Source organism: Gobio gobio (assembly GCF_949357685.1).
Source record: "Gobio gobio genome assembly, chromosome: 19".
Lineage (NCBI taxonomy): Eukaryota > Metazoa > Chordata > Actinopteri > Cypriniformes > Gobionidae > Gobio > Gobio gobio.
Genome location: NC_137112.1, coordinates 21473274 through 21497319, shown reverse-complemented (window position 1 = coordinate 21497319; position 24046 = coordinate 21473274). Strand labels below are relative to the sequence as shown.

Genomic DNA, 24046 nt, shown 5'->3' with positions numbered 1-24046 from the left:
AGGGGAGCGGCAACCTGACTGAAGTTACGAATGAAGTGACAATAAAAGTTTGCAAACCCCAAAAAATGAAGAAGTGCAGATCGAGACTCAGGAATGGGCCAATCAGTGACAGCCTGAACCTTGGAGGGGTCCATGCTTATGCCCTTAGCAGACACGACCGAACCAAGGAAGGTAACCGACTGGACATAGAATGCACATTTCTCAGCCTTGACATAGAAGCGATTCTCTAATAATCTCTGTAATACGCAACGAATGTGTTGGGTGTGTACCTGGAGAGATGGAGAGAAAATTAGCTTGTCATCCAGGTACACAAAGACAAAAATGTTGAGCATGTCTCTCAACACATCGTTCACGAGTCCTTGAAAATGGCTGGGGCGTTTACCAGCCCGAACGGTAAGACGCGATATTCAAAGTGCCCTAACAGGGTATTAAACGACGTCTTCCACTCGTCCCCCTCCCTAATACGCACCAAGTGGTACACGTTACGGAGATCTAACTTCGTGAAAATCCTTGCCCCCTGCAGGATCTCGAAGGCTGATGACATCAGTGGTAAAGGATACCGGTTCTTAAAGGGTTAGTTCACCCAAAAATGAAAATTCTGTCATTAATTACTCACCCTCATGTCGTTCGAGACCCGTAAGACCTCCGTTCATATTCGGAACACAAATGAAGATATTTTTGTTGAAAGCTGATGGCTGAGAAAGGCTTCAGTTTGGCCTCCATTGGCATTCAGTACACTTATACTCCCAAGACCGATAAAAGGCACTTAAAATGTCATTACAAAGTCCATCTCACCACAGTGACTCTACAATAATCTTACGATGCGACGACAATAGTTTTTGTGCGCAAAAAAAAATCAAAATAACACCTTTATCCAGCTTGTTATTGCCTTCCGCGTGTGCCTCCACGACGCATGCGCGAGAATATGACGTAGCGCCGGGGCTCGGGATTCCATGAAATGCACACTCTAACCCCATTTTGAGCACTACGCCGAGACCTAAAGCACGATCAATGTAGAATCCAACAGTTGAGATACGCGCGTCTTCCTCTGATTGTAAACAAATCGCTTCTGGGTCATCTGTCCGAACGCCGGATCTGCGTCATATTCTCGCGCATGCGTCGTGGAGGCATAAACGGAAGGCAGTAACAAGTTGGAAAAAGGTGTTATTTTGATTTTTTTTTCGCACAAAAACTATTGTCGTCGCATCGTAAGATTATTGTAGAGTCACTGTGGTGAGATGGACTTTGTAACGATGTTTTGAGTGCCTTTTATCCGTCTTGGGAGTATAAGTGTACTGAATGCCAATGGAGGCCTTTCTCAGCCATCAGCTTTCAACAAAAATATCTTCATTTGTGTTCCGAATATGAACGGAGGTCTTATGGGTCTCGAACGACGTGAGGGTGAGTAATTAATGACAGAATTTTCATTTTTGGGTGAACTAACCCTTTAATAGTGATGTCATTCAGCCCACGATAATCTATGCATTGGCGCAGGCAACCGTCCTTCTTTTTCACAAAGAAAAATCCCGCACCGGCGGGGGAGGAGGAAGGGACAATGGTACCAGCCATGAGTGATTCGTTGAGATATTTCTCAAGTGCTTTGTGTTCGGGAGCGGACAAGGAATACAAACGCCCACGAGGAGGAGAGGTGCCAGGAAGAAGGTCGATACTACAAACATACGGACGATGGGGAGGTAGAGAAGCGGCCCGGGAACGACTAAACACCGCTCACAGATCATGGTACTCTTCCGGGACTCCAGATAAATCAATAGATTCTTCCTGAAAAACAGACACAGATGAAACAGAGGGAACAGCAGAGACAAGACAATTAGTCTGACAAGATAAGCTCCATGACATAATAGAACTATCTGACCAATTGATCTGAGGATTGTACCGTGCTAACCACGGGTGTCCTAGGACAATGGGGACCATAGGTGACTGAAATACCAGAAAAAATTGTCTCTTGGTGGTTGCCAGATGTGGTGAGACTCACCGGGGTGGTGGTCAACCGGATGTTAGAAAGTTCACGGCCATCCAGGGCAAAAGCTGTGGGAGTATCCTTTAACTCATTAAGGGGAAGGTTGGTCAATAGCCCACGTCTCATTACAAAAATGTCCCTCCGCCCCAGAGTCAATCAGGGCAGAACAGGCAACAGAAGAGGTGGCTGAAATCATGGTGCAGGACTTGAAGGATGGGGAAAGAGGAGTTACGCTCGCCAATACTCCCGGATCTACTGGCGAGCTCTCTCTTTTACTGAACACGTGGCAGCAAAATGTCCAGTGCCACCACAGTACAGGCACAACCTCTCCCGGATGCGGCGTTGACGTTTAGTGGAGGAAAGGCTCAGGCTCTGGGCGTGCTTCAGTCGACGCCGAGGGTGTGAATGGGGAACCCCGGAATCCCGTGACGTCAGCACCCCTGCCTCCCAGATTGCCGCTCCCCAATCCCGGGCTCGGCTCGTGAGAAGGAAAACCACATCCGCAACCCGGGCGCGGTCCGCAGCATATGTGACAGGCTGAAGGGAAAACACCACATCACATTGGGTTAGAAATGCCCGGCACTCGGTAGGCTCACCGGAATAACAGGGATAATTGTTAATGCAAGGCTCAGCCACTTGTCGCGTCACAGGAAATGAGGGCTGGTCTTGACGCAGGTGGAGCAGCTGGCTGGTCAAATCCGTCACCTGGGGAGCGAGTGCATCCATGGCGTGCTTGGCGGCTGATAATTCCTGTCTGCCCATCATAGCTCACTAGACCACAGAGCGGATGGGCGCCTCATTCACTGGGTCCATTGTGGTCGAGTTATTCTTTCACAATGGAGAAAGGACCCAAAAGCAAATTCAGGTAACAGTCTTTACAAGCTGGACAAATTAGGCTGTCTGCTGGTAACCGGCTATCTAGGCGGACGCAGATCAGACGAAGGTAACTCAAAGAGACCAGACATCAAACAGACGGGATATCAGAGAGTGCACCCAGGAAACGCCGAACTCTCACGTCACTTGGCAGACACGGCCGTGCAGAAGAGCAGACTTGTAGAAAGCAGACTACAGGGAGAAATCCTCGTCTGCCACACACACACACGGCGAAACAGAACTAGACGAGCAGGACAATGACAAGGCGTAAGTTACAGAGATGTATGACCAAGCAACAACCCGACAAAGAGAAGAGAATAGCATGAGAACTAAATAGCAAGATGATCAGGGCAAAGGAGGAACAGGTGTGAGAGGCATGGAGCGCAACGGTTGATTAAGATAGCTGACAGCTGTGAGAAAGCATACGAGCAGTACAGAGAGAAAGAAAACAAGAGGAATCAAACCAAACTCCTGACAGTTTCAACTTTTCAATGAATTCCTAAGTTTTGCTTCCATATGCGATCAGAAAAGGCGCCAGACTGGACACGCGCTGAGAATGACAGCCGCGCTTACCTCAGCTCTTACTTCCCTCTCGTGCTGAATGAAATCTGACTCCTGCAGCTGTGTTTATCCTGTGACTTTCGTTCGGCTCACTCACACTTTATTGAAAAGACACGTTCAGTTTTTAATTGTAGTGTTTATTCTCTAACTGAACGAAATTATTGTAATATTATGAAGATCAAAACGATGCAAAACGGCGGTGTAGGGAGTGGCCTCGTAGGGCAGCGAAACAAGTGGATTCTGGGAGTTGTCGTCTTTCATCCACATGAGACAAAAATACATTTTCTGTCTTTTCTCAGTCTAGAAGGCACCAAATTCAAAAATAATTTCACATTTCAACTACATAAATGACACAGTTTAAATACACATTAATCTTCCCAGCGCTGAAGTGCCCCTTTAAGTGTAACCATAAGCAGATTTTGTCATTAAACTCTTTCTATTATAAATGATGTGCTAACTAGTTTGATTTGGTATTAACTTATTAACCCACGTATTTTGCTATTGTAACTGCGCTATTGTAACAAACTACGTTTACTCAAATCCCGCTCAGACATGAAATTTCTCTGTATTGTAGGCTACTATAATTGTAGCCATTAATAAAAGGTATTTAGTTTCATATTTATGTTTGAATATTATAATGTTATTTTTTAATGTCATCAATGTTGATTATGAAGAGTGAACAGCATGGAAACATAAGAAGTGCAATATGCCCGGAGACATGAAGTTTTGACCACCTTATTACGTTTTGTTGAAAGTCTTTCTTTAAAGTGAATTTTATTTTGTATACATTTTTATCTTAATTTTAATCAATGTTTCATCAGTCAATATAGCAGACAATAATCATGACATGGAGGCGCCGGTGCGATCACCTCCATTGCAGAACTAGAGCGCATCTCATAAGTGAACCGAAACTCGGTTTTGCTAGCGCTCCAAAATTGCTAGCAGCGCCCCTGGTCATGTGGCAACCATGCAGCCTGAACCACTAGGCAATCCACCCTTACAGCACTGTGGGCATGTGACTGTTACTTATGCGTGAGTAGCTTGACATTAAAACTCCTCTTGGTGAGTATTCATATAAGCACATTAGGTTATATCATTTTAGTTTTTAAAATAAAATTAACATTTATTTTACATCCTTAAATCAATATCGTATCTCATATAATATTTGCATGATTTAACAGGTTGACAGGTTTAATAGGTTAATCCATTTTTCTTCAGTATCATGCAGCCTTACCTCCTTCTACTATTCCTGTTGTGACAGACATTTGCTTCTCCTAAAGCCTTGTTTATACTCGACGCGTCCGCAAGAGCGCGAGGGTGCGCGCGGCAAAAATGACGTCAACGCGGAGTGGGCGGTCGTGCGCAAGACCCCATTTCGCCTGGCTGTGTGCAGCGCATTTTTTGTAACAGCGCGTGCGACTCCGCATCCGAAGATGAACGAGTTCTAGGCGAATCTAGCCGAGCATGATGTCTCATCACACCGGCACCCAGTTTGCACATACAAATTAGGTGCTTATATTTACAAAATGAGTCTACAAAAGCAGAAACAAGCCCTTTTAAATAACAATCCATGTTTAATTTAAAAAAAATCAAGAAAATAAATGAAAATGTTTAGGAGATCGTTAATTTAGTTGTATACATGTGTGCATATATTTTGTTCTCATGTCACAAGTAGGCTACTATCAAGGTTTACTGAGTTTTACACAATCCTTTTGTAGTGTGGTTGTTGGTGAAGTGTACTAAAATAAATATAATCACCTGAGTACATTAGCCCACTTCTTCTCGATGCTTTTTCCTGATGGTTAATAAAACAATTACTCCGAGTCGCCCTCTGTTGTTTCAAAGAATAGCACAACGGCGAGCACGTCAAGTATAAACGCCTCGTCCGTTTGGGGAGGAGCGTGCACAGTCAGCGGAGGCTCGCGCTGCGGAGCCAGGCGAAAGTATAAACAAGGCTTAAGTGTCATAAGGTGGTGCATGAGTAGACAATCTTTCTGTTTTATTTCTCTTTTTATTATATCTCACTTTTACATCTTCCAATTTGTAAATGTTTTCTCCCTCTCTCTTTTTTATTTATTTATATAAACTAGGTCTGTACTTGTTCTTCCCTTTTTGCTTCTCCCTTTTCACTCTTTTGACCCTTATAATTTTTTACCAATGTCAGGGTCATATATTGTCTGACCTCATAAAACCAATCTATCAGAGGCCTTTCTTTTTCAATTTGTCATAAATGTGTAACTTTAGTGAGTTTTCTCAATAGTTTGTAGTGGATAGTGGATCCCTTTGCATCCACATACTCACTTTCCAGCCAAAAATGTCAGTGCTTCCTTAAAATTATGCTCTTCTCTAAGTTCTAGATTCGATCTTCTAATTCTGTCTTTCTCAAATTCATTAAGCCTTCCCCACATGCTGGAATAGGAGAAAAAAAGTTCCTTCACACTTCATAGCTCACACCATAGACCGTAAAAAAATATGGACGACGCGACTTCATTGACTTCCGCTGACCATAGTTGAAGCTTTCGTATGCCCGCTCACGGCGCTGACATCTTGGGACCGAGTCTGCGCAGTAACGATCTCGGGACCGGAGTTGCGCAGTAGAGAACAGGAAGTAGAGGCGCAATTATCAAGAGCCCGCCCACACTTTCACAGATGCATAACAATTCATTATGTTGGTGTGAAATAAACAGTTATAGAAATGTAGAAATTAAAGCTAAAGCTCCAATCTCCTCCCAAAAATCCCCCAAAAAAGTCCGTTAGTGCCTCAGTGACAACTTCTTCAATAAGTGACAACTTCAACTTCAATAAGCTTTCCTATAGCTCAAACAGTAGAGCATGGCGCTAGCAACACCAAGGTCATGGGTTAGATTCCCAGGGAAAGCAAGAATTGACAAAATGTAAAATTGTACCTTGAATGCAATGTAAGTCGCTTTGGATAAAAGTGTCTGCCAAATGCGTAAACGTAATAATCTCAACTTCACTTGGAGAAGCCGTCAATCTCAGCTGTCAATCATGACGTCACACCCCCCATTTTTATAGCATCACATAACTCACTAAAACTAAACTTATAACACTTGAAATGAAATCATCGTAATAAAAACTGCCTAAAATGACAGAAACCATCTTTAGGAAACAATTATTTGAAGTGTAATTGAATTGTTTAGTGTGTCTCGCGTCCATTCAAATTCATGGAGGGGTGGGGTTTAGGAGCTATACTGGGACCAGCCACCGGGGGGCGATCGACGCTTGGAAGCTTCAGTTTCTGACAGGAGCACTACAGGCTTGGCTCACACACACAAACTTTCTCCTTATATAACTTTCAGTCTCTTCCAATGTGTGCCCCCCTGTTTTTGCTCTCTACACAGTTATTCACTCTTCATGCACATTCACACACGAAAGGACACTCCTTGTTTATGTAACTTTTTAGTTAATTGAAACTACGTCTCTCTCTTTGGATCACAGTGTTTTCAATCTTAAAAATGTCCAATAACAGCACCAACTCCTTTGAATATTTTAGTTCTTTGTGGTAATTTTACAAAGTGTATTGGTTTTTACTTCTTGCTTTAGGTTTTATTTTCAATTTTCACTTTCTTTATTATTTTAATTCACAGGATATCCAGCAGTAACATAATGCCAGTGTTCGTATGGCAATCTAGTGGGAATTAGACAGAATTTTCCCGTTTTTCTGTTTAAACAAGGTCTCCAGTGAAGGACACTAACAACCAATATAATTGTTTGTCCTCTGCCGAATTGTGACCTTCTGCTGATGGTTGCAACTACTGATAATATAGCTGGGTCTGTCAATAATAGTTCAATTTGTTTTCCTCTCTGCCTTCCCAAATTTCCTTGACAATAGGTCCTCCCTACTGGGTTGAGCAAATTAACTTTTTTCCACACAGTGCTTGCTATTTTTAATCCTTGCTCTTCTACTGTTATTGGAACAACTCTTTTCCACAGCCTGCAAACTCTCTCTGACATCTATTTTATCAAACTAATGTATAGCCTATAACAATTTTAATACAGTGAATCAATTTCACATTACATATCTATACAATATACACTTCCTTCAGCTTTCTTCTGGGATTGCTCACCCTTTGCAAAACTCTCCCTTATCCTCCTAATTAACGGTGCTCCTTATCTTTACACACTTTTTACTTGCATAAAAACGCACTTCTTTGGTATTTCTAACTGCCCTTATTCAGGCAAAATGCACTTCTTGCGTATTTCTAACTGCCCTTCTTCTGGCAAAATGCACTTCTTGCGTACGTCTATATGTAACCTTTGGCTAAGAGTGTTAAAGGTGAACTATGTAGGATTTTTGCAGTAAAATATCCAGAAACCACTAGGCCAGTGTTATATATTTTGTTCAGTTGAGTTCTTAGAATATCCCAAATGTTTCAAACTATTTGTAAATCGTGAGAAATTGCTATTTTAACCAAGGAACCGGGACGTGTGAGCTATGCGTGTGAGGGAGTTGCCTGTCGATTGCATCATATCTGCGTCACCCTCGGTTTCCGGTTTTATTCAGTGAAACACTTTACTCTCACTGCAGAGTGAACAAGTGTCATACCAGCCGCCGAGCGAACGTCATAACTTCCTTTTCAACACACTCAGATATATCTAATACGATAAACAGAGTTGCGTTACCTCATACTCATGACTGGAAAAGAGGAAGTGGCGCCGGCAACCGTGTCATAATAAAAGTCCCGCCGGCGACTATGCCATAATAACAGTCCCGCTCTTCAATCGCTCCTGCGGCCTTGCTCAGCTCCACAACACTCGGTCCTGCTCTGCTTCAAACTACAGTAATGTTAATAATCGCATCCATGAACATGATTTCTGCCCGAGTCCTATCCTGACTGTTTTTCACCGGCTGTGAGCTGAAGACCACATGTCCCAAGATTCTGCGCTCAAACGTGGCGTCATCAAACTACGCCTTTGTTTTGAACAGGCGACCTCTAGTGGACGGAAAAGTTACATAGTGTAGCTTTAAGAAAAACCCTACTACGCCACCTAGGTTATGTCTTACCCTAGGAAAAATAAATACCCCAAAGAAAATTACAATATGAAGGACCCTGCTGGTTCAGATTGGGTTAAAGACAGAGACCTGATTTGCAAAATACAAATTTATTTCACAGGAAGCATCAGTGGATTTTAAGATGTCTAAAATGAGTCTCAGACAGTTTACCAATTAAATACCCACAATGAATAAGAGACACAATAGACCAAACGTTACATTAGGGATAAACCACACAGCAAATCAGTGAATAAATGAAAACATAAGTGACAGACCAAAAAAAGAAAAAATACCAAATATACTCTCCCCTTTCTGTTAAGCGTCCCTATTACAGCTCATTCCGTGTGAATATAAATGGGCAAAGAGACTACGCATAGAAAAGAAACAAATATACATAAACAAATCAAACCAATAATTTAAATCAAAATTATTTAAAAACGTTCTGCTTCAGGGCGTGCAGATAGAAGCGTGTTAATTTAATATGATGGTACAAAAACGTCCAATACTTTCACATAACTTACAGACCGATAAGGCAGAATAATTCTAGCACAATCCATAGATCAGCGATTCAAACGAGAGTGTCCACAGCGGTCTGACAGTCAGCTGCACGAACAGGGCAGTGAAACCGTAATACAGAACGGGTATATAAAACAGATCTGTAAATTACATACATAAAAACTGTATAAAACAGCAGCTAAAACAGCAGCTAGCGCTCACAGGCCGCACCTGAAAAACAAAAAACAAATAATGAAAAAGTTTCAAATAATTTCCCCCTTTCCCAGAAAAAGAATCCACACGATAAAGTTTCTTACCTCACAAGTGAGATTGTTAGACTATTGTAACTTTGCGCTACCTGCGCCTGTCACTTAATTTGCGCACAAGTCCCTAGTAACAAACATTTAAATTGTGATCTGTGACTGGAAAAAAGGAATAAAAACCCGCGACTCACCAGGGGAACACAAACAAAGCTGAGACCTTCTCTGCCCAAACAACATGCTCACAGGAGAATCAAAAACGTCATACTGTGATATGCCTCTTATACATAGACAGTAAAAGAAATGGACAGAGCGACCCCATAGACTTCAACGGGGAGCGCTTACTTCCTGATGGCTGAGTGTACTGCACAGCCGCAGACTGAGCTTGACGACGTAGATGTGACGTGATCAGCCTGTCCGACAGTGGCAAGTCTTCTAGTAGTTGTGCAACGTATAATCTGAATCACCGAATCTTGCAGAGACAGAGAGAGTGAGCAGGACCAACTTTTGATGAATGAAGCAGGATCTGCAACATCTCTATCTGCGTTTATGCCTCCACGTCCCCCTGATTGCCTCATAGACAGTAAAAGATTGCCTACAAGCTTCTCTTCGGGTCTATACGGTAATTTGCTCAACAGCGCGACTGTGATCGCGTGGTTATGACAATCGTTAGCCTATATTTTACAAAAACAGCTTCAACAGGGCGATAGTGTAAGATACAAGGTAATGGAGCCTTTTATACATTGTCGTGTTTGTTTAGAAATAAACAATGGACGAATAGAGTCTTTAAACGCCTCAGATGTAAAGATATTCACTGTCAAAGTGAGGCCAAAATGAATGGGAGTCAATGGGATGCTAACAACAGGTGATGGCTTGGTTAGCAATGGCCGCGCCTATGGGTGGTACGCTTTCCAGGGGCTGGGCTACCCCCTTGCTCTTATATAGCCACAAACACCACAGTAATTGCACTTCACAGGTGCACTCAATGTCAGGCTGCAGCTCTGCGCTAGTGGGTGTGTCTTCCCAATTGAAGCACACGACCATTGAAGGGAAAATTATAAACCCAAAATAAAATAAACAGACTCAACCTGTCACATATATATATAATAAAAAAAACATGCATGCAATATCCCCAGTACCTGGAAATTACATCTCTATTTGTCTTTCAATGTAAATACATTTAAACTAGGGATGCACCGATACCACTTTTTTTCAGACCAAGTACAAGTACAAGTACTTACATTTGGGTACTTGCCGATACAGAGTACTGATACGAGTACTTAATAATACCATTACAGTTCTTCTAACAATGTTTTATTTTCATCAGATGTTTTTCACTTTCTGACTGTAACAAAGTAAATACACAAATTGATGCTGTTGCTGACATTTTAACATTCAACTGGGTGTTTTCCTAAACAAACATGGCACTGCTGCCCATTTCACATAAATGTAACCTGTAACATTCAGTGGATTCCAGTACCACACAACATAGTAGCAGAACAACTGATTTAAATTATTATATGTTATCATAGCCAAGCCATACAGCCCTTTTCGGAAAAGTGAGAGGCTGGTTCTTATTGATGAAAAGAAAATGTTCTCCATTATCAGCTATGAGCCTGTTTCTGTTTTCATCCACAATGTGTGACACTGAGCTATGGATGTGCGAGACTTGTCGATTAAACTTTAGTGCAGCTGCTAGACGACTTGGAAAATACTAGTCGTTTAAATTTTTTTGGCACATTTAAGGTTTTGCTTTAAATATATATATTTTACAAAGTCAATGTTTAAATTACTGTCATGTTAATGTTATATCTTGAAATTAATATATTATTTTGAAAAGTGTATATCTGCAGCAAAACAAAATCATTTAATTTTACCTCAGGTTTTGCATGCGTTGGTTCCCTTTCGAACGGTCAGTTCGTACTGCGTCGAAGACGCTATATGGGAATTCTCCTATTCTCGAATATACTGAAGTAATTGTAAAATCACGCACTGCTACTGCCCAGTCAAAACATCTCGCACGCTATAGCTTTCCTATAGCTCAAACAGTAGAGCATGGCGCTAGCAACGCCAAGGTCATGGGTTCGATTCCCAGGGAAAGCAAGAATTAACAAAATGTAAAATGTATACCTTGAATGCAATGTAAGTCGCTTTGGATAAAAGCGTCTGCCAAATGCATAAATGTAAATGTAAATGTATTGGCTGGCTAGTGGGAACTGCATGAACCAATGGCAGAACAGCATAATCTGAGCGAACCAATGGGCACAAAGCCCTTGAAGCTGAGTGCAGAAACCCGCGAAAGGGGCATATAAAATACGCTGTTACTGTCAAAAACTTAAGATTAATCTCCTTCAGCGACGATCTACGGTCCTCGTTGATAAACTCGAACTACACCACCTTTCACCGTGAATTGACGAGCCTGCAGCGCAATAGCGAGCTAGCCAGCCCGGACATCCTGCGAGAGTCAGCGGCCTGCTGTATTTCAGCGCGCTCAATCACCAGCGATCCCGCGAGCTGTCACGCCATTCCCCTGCGCTCTTTGGTGAAACACTACGGTGTGGTGTATCCTTTCTGTACAATACTGAGAAAAACATATCGCTTGTGTGGCATGTGCAGTACTTACCTGCACTAGGAGGATAACCACGACGGGTGCGTGATCTGTCTTGGCAAGGCCCACGAGGTCGCTGCTCTTGCCGGGTCCGGCTGCTCTCACTGTGAGGGTATGCCCATTTCCTCCCTCCGTTCGCGGATAGCGCTCTTTTCAGAGCGCGACTCCGCCCCTCGCGCTCTCCCGTTCCCCTTTCCGTCCGAGCCTCAGTGGGAAAAAACGGCGGAGCCAGTGGGCTGAGTATACAGAGGCTAGCGAGTTCACGTCGGCCAGTGCCCACGTGCCTCGTCTTCGCCTCAGAGAGACGTTTCCCCTGTGACGTTCTCTCGATCGGACCTGCTCCCTCCGCTCGTCACCGAGGGCCTGGTCTCATTCGGCGGCAATGAGGAAGACGAATCCGCATGATTACCAACGTCTCGCTCTTCCTCTTCTCTCACTCGGGCCACGCTAAGAAGCGCCGCGGACAGAGAATGCCAGAGTGGACAAGCGAACTAATGCCGGAGCTTCCCGCATTACTCGCTCTCAGACTGCTGGAGATATTGAGAGCGCGGCTTACGTTATAGACTGTTGTCACTGCTGCTTGCGCTTTCTACAGCGGCAGCGTGTGTGCCCTCTCTCTCTCACAGACTTACGTCATTGCTGCCTCGCTGTCTAGCGCATAATGGCGTCAAGAATGGCGGCCAAGCCCTGCGCCTTTTTCACTCTCTATCACTTCTCTCAGTCCTATTCAGGCGACTGGAGAGGTTCAACAGTGTAGTAAACGAGCCTGTTATGAAGCACGCACGCCCTACACACCAAAACACAGTCGAGAGCGCGACTTATGTCATAGCCGCGCTCTCTGCTGGTATGGTGCACTTTCGCACACAGGGTTGCCGGTTCGAGCCCCACTCTCACAGGTTTCTCAGTGAGTCTCAATTTAGTGTATGGCGGCCAAGCCCTCCACCACTTTTCTCAGTCCCCTATTCAGGTGACTGGAGAGGTTCACCATTACAGTAAACGAGCCTGTTACAAAAAATGCACGCCTGTTCACAAAACGGTGTATTAACGGCGATCCTAATAAACAATTAAGAGTTATTTCCTCTACTATGACTGCAGGCAGTGTGTCCCCTACATAGGGTGTACCCCTGCATATAAGCACTGATAATTCAGCGCCATAGAACCAAGTCCTGCTGTGGCCGGATTACCACCACAGACTTCCTTTACATTCTCTCAATCCCCTCGGTTCAGGCGACTGGAGATGTAAATATTGCAGTCAACTAGCCTGTTGTCAAACACGTTCACCTGCACACCAACGCTGTTTTTAACAACGACCTTACTAAAATACGTGCACCTTGCACATAAGCACTTTTCTCACAGATTATCGCTCTTTAGCTCGCGCCGAGAATGCTCTATATGTAGCTACACATAAGTGCTGTCCGCACAGTGTCACAAACCAACCGGCGGACATCTGAACAGGGCCCTTATCAAACGGCTTTCAGAATGCTGACAAAACTGAACACAGAAAATAGCCCTGACAGGCTGATCAGGAAGAGAGGAGGGTTGAGTCCCGTCCAGGCCGGTCCGCCTCCCAAAAGACTCCGAGTTCTCTCCCCAAGGCCCGTTTTTGTTCCGGTCAGGGAGAAAAAATACTGTTCTGAATGTTTTTCATGCAATGAATGTAAACTATGAGTCCACTTTAATGCGTGCTCCCCTGCATTCTACCGCCATAAAGGCGAGTTCAATAAAAAAATTAAAAAAACATGTCCAAAAAATGAGTCTTCTTTCTCTTCTGCATCACACGGAAGCCTTCTGACACTATAAAACCCCTGTGCGATCGGGCAGAGGCTTGGTAAGCCATCCCCGGTGTGTCACAGTGGGTTATAAAAACAATTCAACAAGGATACTCGCTCCAATTCGCTCGCAAACCCCCCGTTTCGCGGGCATAATGCACACTTCGGTGGAGAGCAACGTGACTCACGTCCTCAAAACCTAAGTAGAGAGCCTATTGATAATAAAAATTAAATAAAAGCGATAGAGGCGGTGCCTCCAGCTCAGAGAGAGTCAAGGTTTTTACAGCCGCTACCTCCTTGTTCCCAAAAAAGATGGCGGCCTCAGGCCCATCTTAGATCTCAGACACCTGAACAAGGCTCTATCAAACGGTCTTTCAGAATGCTGACATTAAAACAGATCATCGCGCAAATCTGCCCGATCGACTGGTTTTTCTCAGTGGATCTGAAAGATGGTTACTTTCATATCCAAATTATCCCACGTCACAGAACGTTTTTGAGATTCACGTTCGACGGGAAGGTTTATCAGTACACAGTCCTGCCATTTGGCCTGTCCCTGGCCCCCCGCACTTTCACGAAGAGCATGGATGGAGCTCTCTCCCCCTTAAGACAAGCAGGAATGCGCTTTCTGAACTACCTCGACGACTGGCTCATACTGGCACAGTCAGAGGAAGAAATAAAATCTCACAAATCTGTGCTACTCAGCCATCTAGAATGCCTGGGTCTCAGAATAAATACAGCCAAGAGCTCATTGCTTCCCAGGCAGAGTACCTCCTTACAGGGAACGAATTTAGACTCAGCCCAAATGAGGGCGTGGCTATCAGACGAACGCGCTCTGACTACACAGCAGCTTGCACGTTCATTCAAAATGGGAACCAACAGACCCCTAAACAAATTTCAGAGAATGCTAGGCCTAATGGCAAAAGCTTCTCCAGTACTTCCGCTGGGTATGATGCACATGCGTCCCCTCCAGTACTGGCTGAAATCATGGGTTCCTTCCTAAGCGTGGCATTCAGGCCAGCTTTGGATCAAAGTGGGCCGCGGCTGTGTCAAAGCCCTGGCCCTGTGGTCACTTGGGAACAGTTTCCAGACGGATGGTGGTCACCACGGACGCCTTCAACTCGGTTTGGGGCGCTCTGCACGAGGGCGAACCGGCCTTCGGCTCATGGTCGAGCACGGAGTCACGGTTGCACATAAACTGCCTAGAAATGCTGGCAGTAGTGCGGCCCTCAATATTTTTTTTACCACGTCTCTCAGGTCACCATGTTCTAGTCCGCACGGACAACACGACTGTGGTCTCCTACATAAACCGCCAAGGCGGGCTCAGGTCGAGATGGCTCAACCAACAGGTCAGACATCTCCTCCTATGGTCAAAAGGTTACATTCACTGAAAGCAGTGCATGTGCCAGGCAGACTGAACCAGGGAGCAGACATGCTCTCCAGGGGCCTCGTGTCCCTGGGGGAATGGGCCCTCCATTCCTAAACGGTTCAAATGATATGGAGTGTTTTTGGGAGGGCAGAGGTCGACCTCTTCGCCTCCGAAGACAACTGTCATTGCCCAATCTATTTTTCAAAGAGCAAGGATGTGCTGGCCCACGAATGGCCCAGCTGCATACTTTATGCTTTTCCACCAGTACCGCTCATTCCCCAGATTTTAAAAAGGATCAGGGAATGCGAGCACACAGTCCTGCTAGTGGCTCCACTCTGGTGAACCCACATCAGGTTTCCCGAGTTGATTCAGTTACTAACAGCAGCCCCATGGCCAGTTCCCCTAAGGAAAGATCTCCTTTCTCAGGCGAACGGGACAATCTGGCACCCCCACACGTGTTACATGTTTGAGTGTCTTGAGCACCATCAGTGAAGCTAGAGATTGGTCTACTACACGTCTCTATGCCCTTAAATGGTCAGTGTTCTCTGACTGGTGTTCAGTCAGGAACTATAACCCAGTGTCATGCGAGATATCACAGATTCTCGTTTTTCCACAAGAGATGTTGGATGCAGGACTCCATCCACACTCAAAGTCTACACGGAAGCTATCGCCGCATCTCATACGCCTATAGCTGGCCAATCAGTAGGCAGTCACGACATGGTCATAAAATTCTTAAAAGGAGCCAGGAGGCTTAACCCCCCTTGCCCTCCTACGGTGCCATCCTGGGACCTTCATTGGTCCTAAGAGCACTAAAAAGACCTCCCTTCGAGCCGTTGCAGACGGCTGAATTAAAGCCGCTTTTGCTGAAAACTGCCCTGATATTAGCACTGGCATCTGTTAAGCGTGTCGGTGACATTCAAGCGTTATCTGTGAACGCATCATGTTCAGAATTGGCCCAGGCGATTAGACCACCACCTTTAGACCAGGTTTCAGTTGTTCAATGGCGCAGTCTATTTCAGTTGCCTCAAAATAGCAACGCACCAACAATATGCCTGAACACACCTCGTTATCAAACCAGCATGCCCATGGGCGCAAATGTATTTGCTATTTAAACAACGTGGCGCAGGACATGAAAATGATAACTGCGTCGGGCCCAGGGGCCGTCTTTTCATAAGTGAGCCGTCTTTTCATAAGTGAGGGGGGCAGAAATGTCAGGTATAATACCTGTTTTTTTCTGACCTCTGTCTAATTGACAGATTTAATTGATCTATTGCTTTTAATTCAGTAAGATATCAAATACACTGCTGAACAATAACCACTAATATGTATAATATTTTCCCCTATATTTTATGCCAATTTTATGATTGGTTTATGCACTACAAACACTTGTGCATTAAAGGGTTAGTTCACCCAAAAATGAAAATTCTGTCATTAATTACTCACCCTCATGTCGTTCGACACCCATAAGACCTCCGTTCATCTTCGGAACACAAATGAAGATATTTTTGTTGAAATCTGATGGCTGAGAAAGGCTTCAGATAGGCCTCTATTGGCATGCAGTACATTTACACTCCCAAGACCCATAAAAGGCACTTAAAACGTCGTTACAAAGTCCATCTCACCACAGTGGCTCTACAATAATTTTACGATGCGACGACAATAGTTTTTGTGCGCCAAAAAAAATCAAAATAACGCCTTTATCCAACTTGTTCTTGTCTTCCGTGTGTGCCTCCACGACGCATGTGCGAGAATATTACGCAGATCCGGCGTTCGGACACATGACCCAGAAGCGATTTGTTTACAAGCAGAGGAAGACGCGCATATCTAAGCTGTTGAATTCTACATTGATCGTGCTTTAGGTCTCGGCGTAGTGCTCGAAATGGGGCTAAAGTTTGCATTTCATGGATTCCCGAACGCCGGCGCTACGTCATTCTCACGCATGCGTCGTGGAGGCATACACGGAAAACAAGAAGAGCTTGAATAAAGTCGTTATTTTGATTTTTTTTGCGCACAAAAACTATTGTCGTAGCTTCATGCAATTATTGTAGAGTCACTGTGGTGAGATGGACTTTGTAACGACGTTTTAAGTGCCTTTTATGGGTCTTGTGAGTGTAAATGTACTGAATGCCAATGGAGGCCTTTCTGAGCCATCAGCTTTCAACAAAAATATCTTCATTTGTCTTTTGAAGATGAACGGAGGTCTGACGGGTGTCGAACGACATGAGGGTGAGTAATTAATGACAGAATTTTCATTTTTTGGGTGAACTAACCCTTTAAGTACCCATGGATTTTATGCAATGTTAAAAAAATATCACTGAACAAGGCAGTGTAGTTAAAAAATTACAATTGTTAAATGTTTTTGAAAGAAGACTTCTGCTCACCAAGGCTGCATTTATTTAATAAAAAATGCAGTAAAAAAATAATAGTGAAACATTATGCCAATTTAAAGCAGCTGTTATCTATGTGAATATATAAAGAAATTAAGTAATTTATTCCTGTGATCAAAGCTGAATTTTCAGCATCATTAATCCAGTCTTCAGTGTCACATGATCCTTCAGAAATCATTCTAATATGCTGATTTGCTGCTCAAGAAACATGTATGATTATTATCAATGATGAAAACAGTTGCTTACTTAATTCACTGCTGAAAAAACTGCTGCTTAATTTTTGTGGAAACCATGATAGTATTCAAACTTTTGTGGTAAGATTAAAAAAGAGAGAAATTCATACTTTTATTAATTAAACATGCATTAAATTGATCACAAGTGATATTTATAATATAAATAAAGATTTATATTTAATAAGTGCTTTATTTAATGCAAATAAATGCAGTTAATTTAACTTTCTATTCATCAAAGAATCCTGAAAAATAAAATGCATCATGGTTTCCACAACATTTTTAAGCAGCACAACTGTTTTCAACATTTATAATAATCATAAATGTTTCTTGAGCAGCAAATCCTCATATTAGAATGATTTCTGAAGGATCATATGACACTGAAGACTGGTGTAATGATGCTGAAAATTCAGCTTTGATCACAGGAATAAATTACACGTTTACTAGCTCAGTTACATAGTAAACAGCTGTTTTATATAATAAATGCAGCCTTGGTGAGCAGAAGATACTAAACATTAAAAAGGATGTCAGTTAGCACTGCATTATTCATATACTTTATTGTCAATAAATACCTTGAGATGGCTTGAAAAACACACATGAACCATATAATGTCGAAATCGTGTTTGTCGTCGCGTTTCATCAGTCATAATTCTCTTTATTTAGCTGCTGGTTCAGCGCTGTGAATGCCTTTGGAACGTGATTACTTCTACAAATCCGTTTTGGACTTTCTGTGAGAGGGCGCCCTCCGGCTTCGAGTATGAATTGGAGTGTTGCACGAGAGTGTTAGCACTCCATGGTGTTCAGAGCGCCTTGTTTTTGGATACGAATAAAATGACAGGTCATGTAGATCTAGATTTATTCACATTGGCTTCTACGTAAACAAACTTGCCCATGTAACAGACGTAGGCCAGTAAGAGCGGTATGACTAGACGCCGGTTCGAATCCCCCACAGAGCGGGTCGACTTGGACCGGTGAGACTCGGTAAAGTGCGGGGGACGAATTTATGTTTTATTAAAGGTAATCTACGCCCATGGTCGGGCTAAAACCAGTAAAAAACACTTGCATCGCACCTGGTGCCACATTGCGCCGGGTGTAAGATAGGGCCCGGAATCAGGACAACGTGTTTTTCTCAGGCACTCTACTTAAATTGCGTTTGACAGAAGAGTCAACAACATTCACATACATCTTTTTAGAATAAAAGTCTTGCATCAGAAAAGCATTTAGAATTACATTTTTTATTAATGCTTCTTTCTTTGACTACACACACTGCGACCTTCTCAGAACTGTTTTGCGACCCACTTTTGGGTCGAGACCCACCAGTTGAGAAATTGATTTCTTAGTTGATTAATATATAGGGCAAAAAAGATTGCAAAAAAAAAGTCATTGACCTCTAACTCTTTCCCTGCCAGCATCAAGTTGCAAGCCACTCCACCATTTTTGATAGTATTCACAAAAATGTAATGGCCCTCAGAATATTTAGTTGTATGTATATCTGAACATGCAATAGTATATCAAAAGAAAGAACATATCCTCTGCTTCAAAAAACAAACAAACAAAAAAAAGTTTAATTTAAAAAAAGCAACATTTTGAACAAAAAGCTGAGAAAAGACTACAGCATGCATAAGCAATGTTCCTGCTCCTTTTTCCTGTGTTTTGATCCAGAGATTTTGTACTCTTTCAGAAGATGTGTAATAGCACCTCCTACGGTATAACAGTGAAAACATGGAAAGCTGAAACATTCCATCAATGGTGGGGAAGCGTTGTCTCATAAATGACAGAAAATGTTGTCAATGGCAGGGAAAGAGTTAAGTCAAATGTTGCTCAATGTAGGATATTGTGCTGTTCAAGAATATGATTTCTGTGTTTTTTGTGAGCAGAATCACACATTTTTTACTGAAACAGTGCAAAGTAATCATGAGTTACTCTGTCTATAGGCTGCTATGAAAGCTGTTGTTGCCACAAGCCGAATGCACGAGGGCTCACGGCGGCGGACGGACAGCTGTGAGATGCCCAGCACAGACAAGACCTCGCACCAGAGCAGCATACAGAAGGAAAACACCTTTGATTCTCAAAGGCAGCCAATTCCAATTAAAGAGGGATTTAATCAGATTGAGGATGGGGCCCCGAGTCCCTCAAGTCCGCCCCTCAACCCTACCCACAAATCTAAATCTTCTGTCCTATCTGGGCCCATGCCCCCTCGTCCACCCCTGATAGCAGATGGACACAGACAGACCTCTGTCCTACTGAAGGCTCCAGTGGTGCGGCCCAGGGTGCCCAAGAAAAGCTGCTCAGTGGATCCCGGAGGCAAACATGAGTCTTTGCCAGTAAGCACCACCCCACCTAGTCCCAAGAACCTCAGTAATGGTTTCTCCATGGGTGTTGAGACAGGCAACAGTACAGCAGAATGTCAGTAGACTGGATGAAATAAATATTTCAATTCTTACAGAAGACAGAGGGCCTTGTGCAAGGAGGAGAGCAGGAGAGACGTTGCTTTAAAAATACAATGAGAATTTCTTCTCCTCTTCCATTTTTGCCATAAGATATTTTGATAAGGACTTACACATGATGAGCTGCTTCTTAAAGCTCTTTATAATGAGGCATGTGGCTTTCATGACAACTAGGTTAGTGGCACAGCGAACAATGTTGCTTTTCTCTTTGCACAAGCATTGTGAATAAGATTGTCTCTCATCTGAACTGAAATTATTTTTTTCTCTTCTTTTGCTATCACATGCAAATGTACATACAATCTTATTCTATCTCTAAAGGTAGTCTGGATCATGTATCTGTGATGTTGTGATACTGTATATTTGTTTAGGAATGACTGCTAAATTACCCTATATAAATCTTTATATGTCTTTTGCCCCATTTTCATTCACCCTTTTTATATTAGAAAACTGCAAAAATGCTTAAAATGATTTCTAAAAGCTCAGGCTAAAGGAAGGATATGACATCATGCCACAATCAAAGATTATGTTTTCCCCAGCTCTTCTTCAGCAATTTATCATCCATCAAATCGAATTGATGTCATTCAGGGTTCCACACTGATGTAAATTCCCTTCTTTTCTGTTGTCATAACGAAATACAACATCTCGCTTCAACATCTGGGAAAGTTTTACGAGAAAACACACCTAAACTGCCACTGTACTATAAGAAATATTTTCTATGAGGTGGAATTAACACAACTAGTACCCTTCATCCAGACTGTCTACCTCTTCTACTGTACAGGGGCTTCCAGCTTCTAAAATAGTAAATTCTGTAGTAATCTAGTCCTAGGATAGAAAGCATGGAAGAATAATTTTCAATGTTGAATGTCGAAGGGCTGTTTTTGTGAACTTTATGTAAGCAAAATTGATCTGCTTCTATAAACATGTAAAAGCATCACAAAATGTTTCAGTATATAATATTACTGCTTGTCATCCTACTTTATTTCGATCTTTGCCGAAAAAAAAAAGAAAGAAAGAAAAGAATGCTTTGTACATGCTACTGACATAAACAGTAGACTGATTAGACATCACTGGAACGTTATATGAATAGTAATACTTTGCAGTTAAGATTATTCACCTAATAATTGTGTGTTCAATTGCAAGACAGTGTAGATGCTCTTTATGTTTGATCAGGAGTTTCCATGTTTAAAAGATTAATAAATTGTTATCAGATGCTTTCTACTTCTTGAAGTGAGTTTATATGCTTTTTGGTATTGCTCATTTATGCTGACAGTGACAATTATTTGCTATAATATTAGTACATTAGTACATTGACCAATAGGCTTTATGCCAGATGTCACATGTACAAACAGGAAAACAGGTTTCATTGCATCCCCTTGTCGGAGAAAGTGTTAACGGCAGTACGAATTGACGCCGATATCGTACTCGGTTACTAACGTAACCTCGGTTCCCTTAGATACGGAACGAGTACTGCATCGTTCGTCTTATTAATATAAATAAGACAAGACCCTCCTTTTTCTCAGATTCTGCAACCTTTATACAATCATGCAGTGAATACTGCACGTCAATTAGTTAAAAAAGTTAAAGAATTTGAGCCAATGACGGCACGGCACGCAAGCTAATGGTGAGCAAGCCCGCTCGAGCCCGCCGAAATGGGCAGAGACTCAGGCTATAAAAGCGCCCGTTTCACCATGGCAAATCGATTGGTTTTGACTGAAGCGACGCAATAGGTGTCTTTGCGCGTAGCACTGCAAATTATGCAGTACTCGTTCCGTATCTAAGGGAACCGAGGTTACGTTAGTAACCGAGTACGTTCCCTTGCGATACTACACGAGTACTGCGTCACTCATCTTATTAATATAAATAAGACAAGACGCTACTGGGATAATATAATCACGCCGTGCTATGTAAGATGACGACTAAATACAGTGAGAAGCACTTAACCAAGGGCTCCAAGACACTAAGTAATAGTCATACATCAGAACCCCATTACCAGGACCTCTAGGGGCCTAGTTTATGAATATATGAGGCAGACAGTGGTTACTCCAAGACTAAGTCGGGGATATAACAAAGACACATAAGTGCAACAGTTCATTCAGAAAGGACCTGCGATTGAAGCGCAGGGACCTCTAGATTAAATAATTTAACAAATGTGGTTGGTGAGGCCCAGCCGGCCGCCACACAAATGTCATCAATGGAAACGGCAGATGACCACAACCATGAGGAGGCCATGCCTCTCGTGGAGTGTGCTCTGACTCCCAAGGGACATTGAAGGCCCAAGGAGGAGTATGCAAGCGTTATGGCTTCTACTATCCATCTAGATAGTCTAGGCTTTGTGACCGGAAGACCTTTCTTCGGCTACCAAAGCAAACAAAGAGCTGCTCCGCCTGTCGAAAAGAGGAGTGATCACTGTATGTCCTCAGGGCTCTGACAGGACAGAGAAGGTTCAACTCCTGTTCATCCTGAGAAGGAGGATTTTTCGGATTTTTGGAACGTATCCATGTCTAGGTTTCAGGACGACCTTAGAGTCGTTAGGCCCAAACTCAAGACACAAGGGGCTCACAGAAAGCGACTGCAAGTCTCCCACATGCTTAACCGATGCCAACGCTAGCAGCAAGGTGGTTTTCAGCGACAGGGGTCGAAGGTCAGCAGTCTGGATAGGTTCAAATGGAGGACTTTTAAGGCCCCTGAGAACCACAAACAGGGACCGTGACCGTGAAGGGACGAGGAGGGTTTAGCCTCCTGGAGCCCTTAAGGAAGCGAACAACAAGATAGTTTCTTCCTATAGACTGCCCTAATATAGGAGCGTGTGAAGCTGCTATAGCCACAACATAGACTTTAAGAGTAGAGGGGGAACGGCCTCTATCCATTAAGTCTTGAAGAAATGACAATATCTGAGATATGTCACAGTTCAGAGGGTCGCCGCCCCGGGTTTTGCACCAGGAGGCGAAGATGGCTCACTTTGAGGCATTGTGTGCAACAATGTTGCCTAGCAACGAGGGGCCGCTTCTCCACCTAATTTAAGTTTTAATTGTAATGTTTTTTTTTTATTATTATATATTCTTAATGACCGTGACCAGTAAAATCGCTATAATTGGGACCGTTCCATGGATCTTACCGTCTCAGATGACTCCACTCGGCTGTTAACAGTTGGTAGCAAGTGTCTATGTAGCTAACCCGCCAACGGCTTTTTCTAGCTGTCTACATCACCAGCGCTCATAGCTCTTTCTGGCGTTTACCATGATCCACCTCTCCTGGTCTCAATCTCCCTAGTCATGTCACGGATGATTGTTTGCTGCCGAGTTCTTCTCTTACTCTGCATATTGCCTCTGTGGCTGGCGGTTAACAGCATATGTGGAGTCCGTGTGGCTGGTATAATGAACTACTCGGCCACTCAACTGATGAAATTTAACAACTACAATGCTCCATCACCTTTATCAGTCATTCAAGAACTTGGACTCCTGCGCCGGCCTTGTTATATCCACAGAAGTGCTCTGCGAAAGTTTGTTTACTCCCGGTCTGGTGAAACCATCCCTTCTATCTGGACAGCAGTGCGCCCTGTCATGTCACGTTATCAGAGGACTAATAATTTTGGTTAGAAGCTGATTTTAACTTAATTCTTACTTACTCTAACTGCTTTATTTTATTTGTTCCTCCCTTTGTAGCACTTTGAGATTTTCTTTAAAATGTAAAGTAGGCCTACTTTATAAATAAAATGTATTATTATTATTATTATTATTATTGAGGCGTCTCGTAGACAGAGCTCTGGCCTGAGAAATAATGTTTAAAATGTTCTCAGGGAGGCTTAGAGGCTCCCGTTGAGAAACTATGCATGAAGGTCCCACAGCTCAGGTCTGGGGTGCCAAATTGTCCCTCCCGCTTGGGAGAGGAGGTCCTGTCCCAGAGGGATCGGCCATGACCTCAGGGGCGATAACCGAGACAGCTCCGAGAACCATGGTTGGGTCCTCCAAAGAGCCTTGGGCAGAGCGGGAGACCTGGGCGGGTCTGGAGCCTTGGGCGGAGCGGGAGACCTGGGCGGGTCTGGAGCCTTGGGCGGAGCG

At 43.3% G+C, this 24046-nt stretch overlaps 1 protein-coding gene across 1 annotated transcript in view; it reads left to right on the top strand.

Moving 5' to 3' along the window:
• LOC307142995 (calcium/calmodulin-dependent protein kinase type IV) overlaps window positions 1–21205 on the top strand; it is a 122979-nt gene extending 101774 nt beyond the window's left edge. The window contains exon 11 of the mRNA XM_079844234.1: window positions 19476–21205. Coding sequence (XP_079700360.1) covers window positions 19476–19955 — 480 coding nt within the window. The 3' untranslated portion in view covers window positions 19956–21205. The remainder of the gene's footprint in view (window positions 1–19475) is intronic.
• The last annotated feature ends 2841 nt before the right edge of the window (window positions 21206–24046 follow it).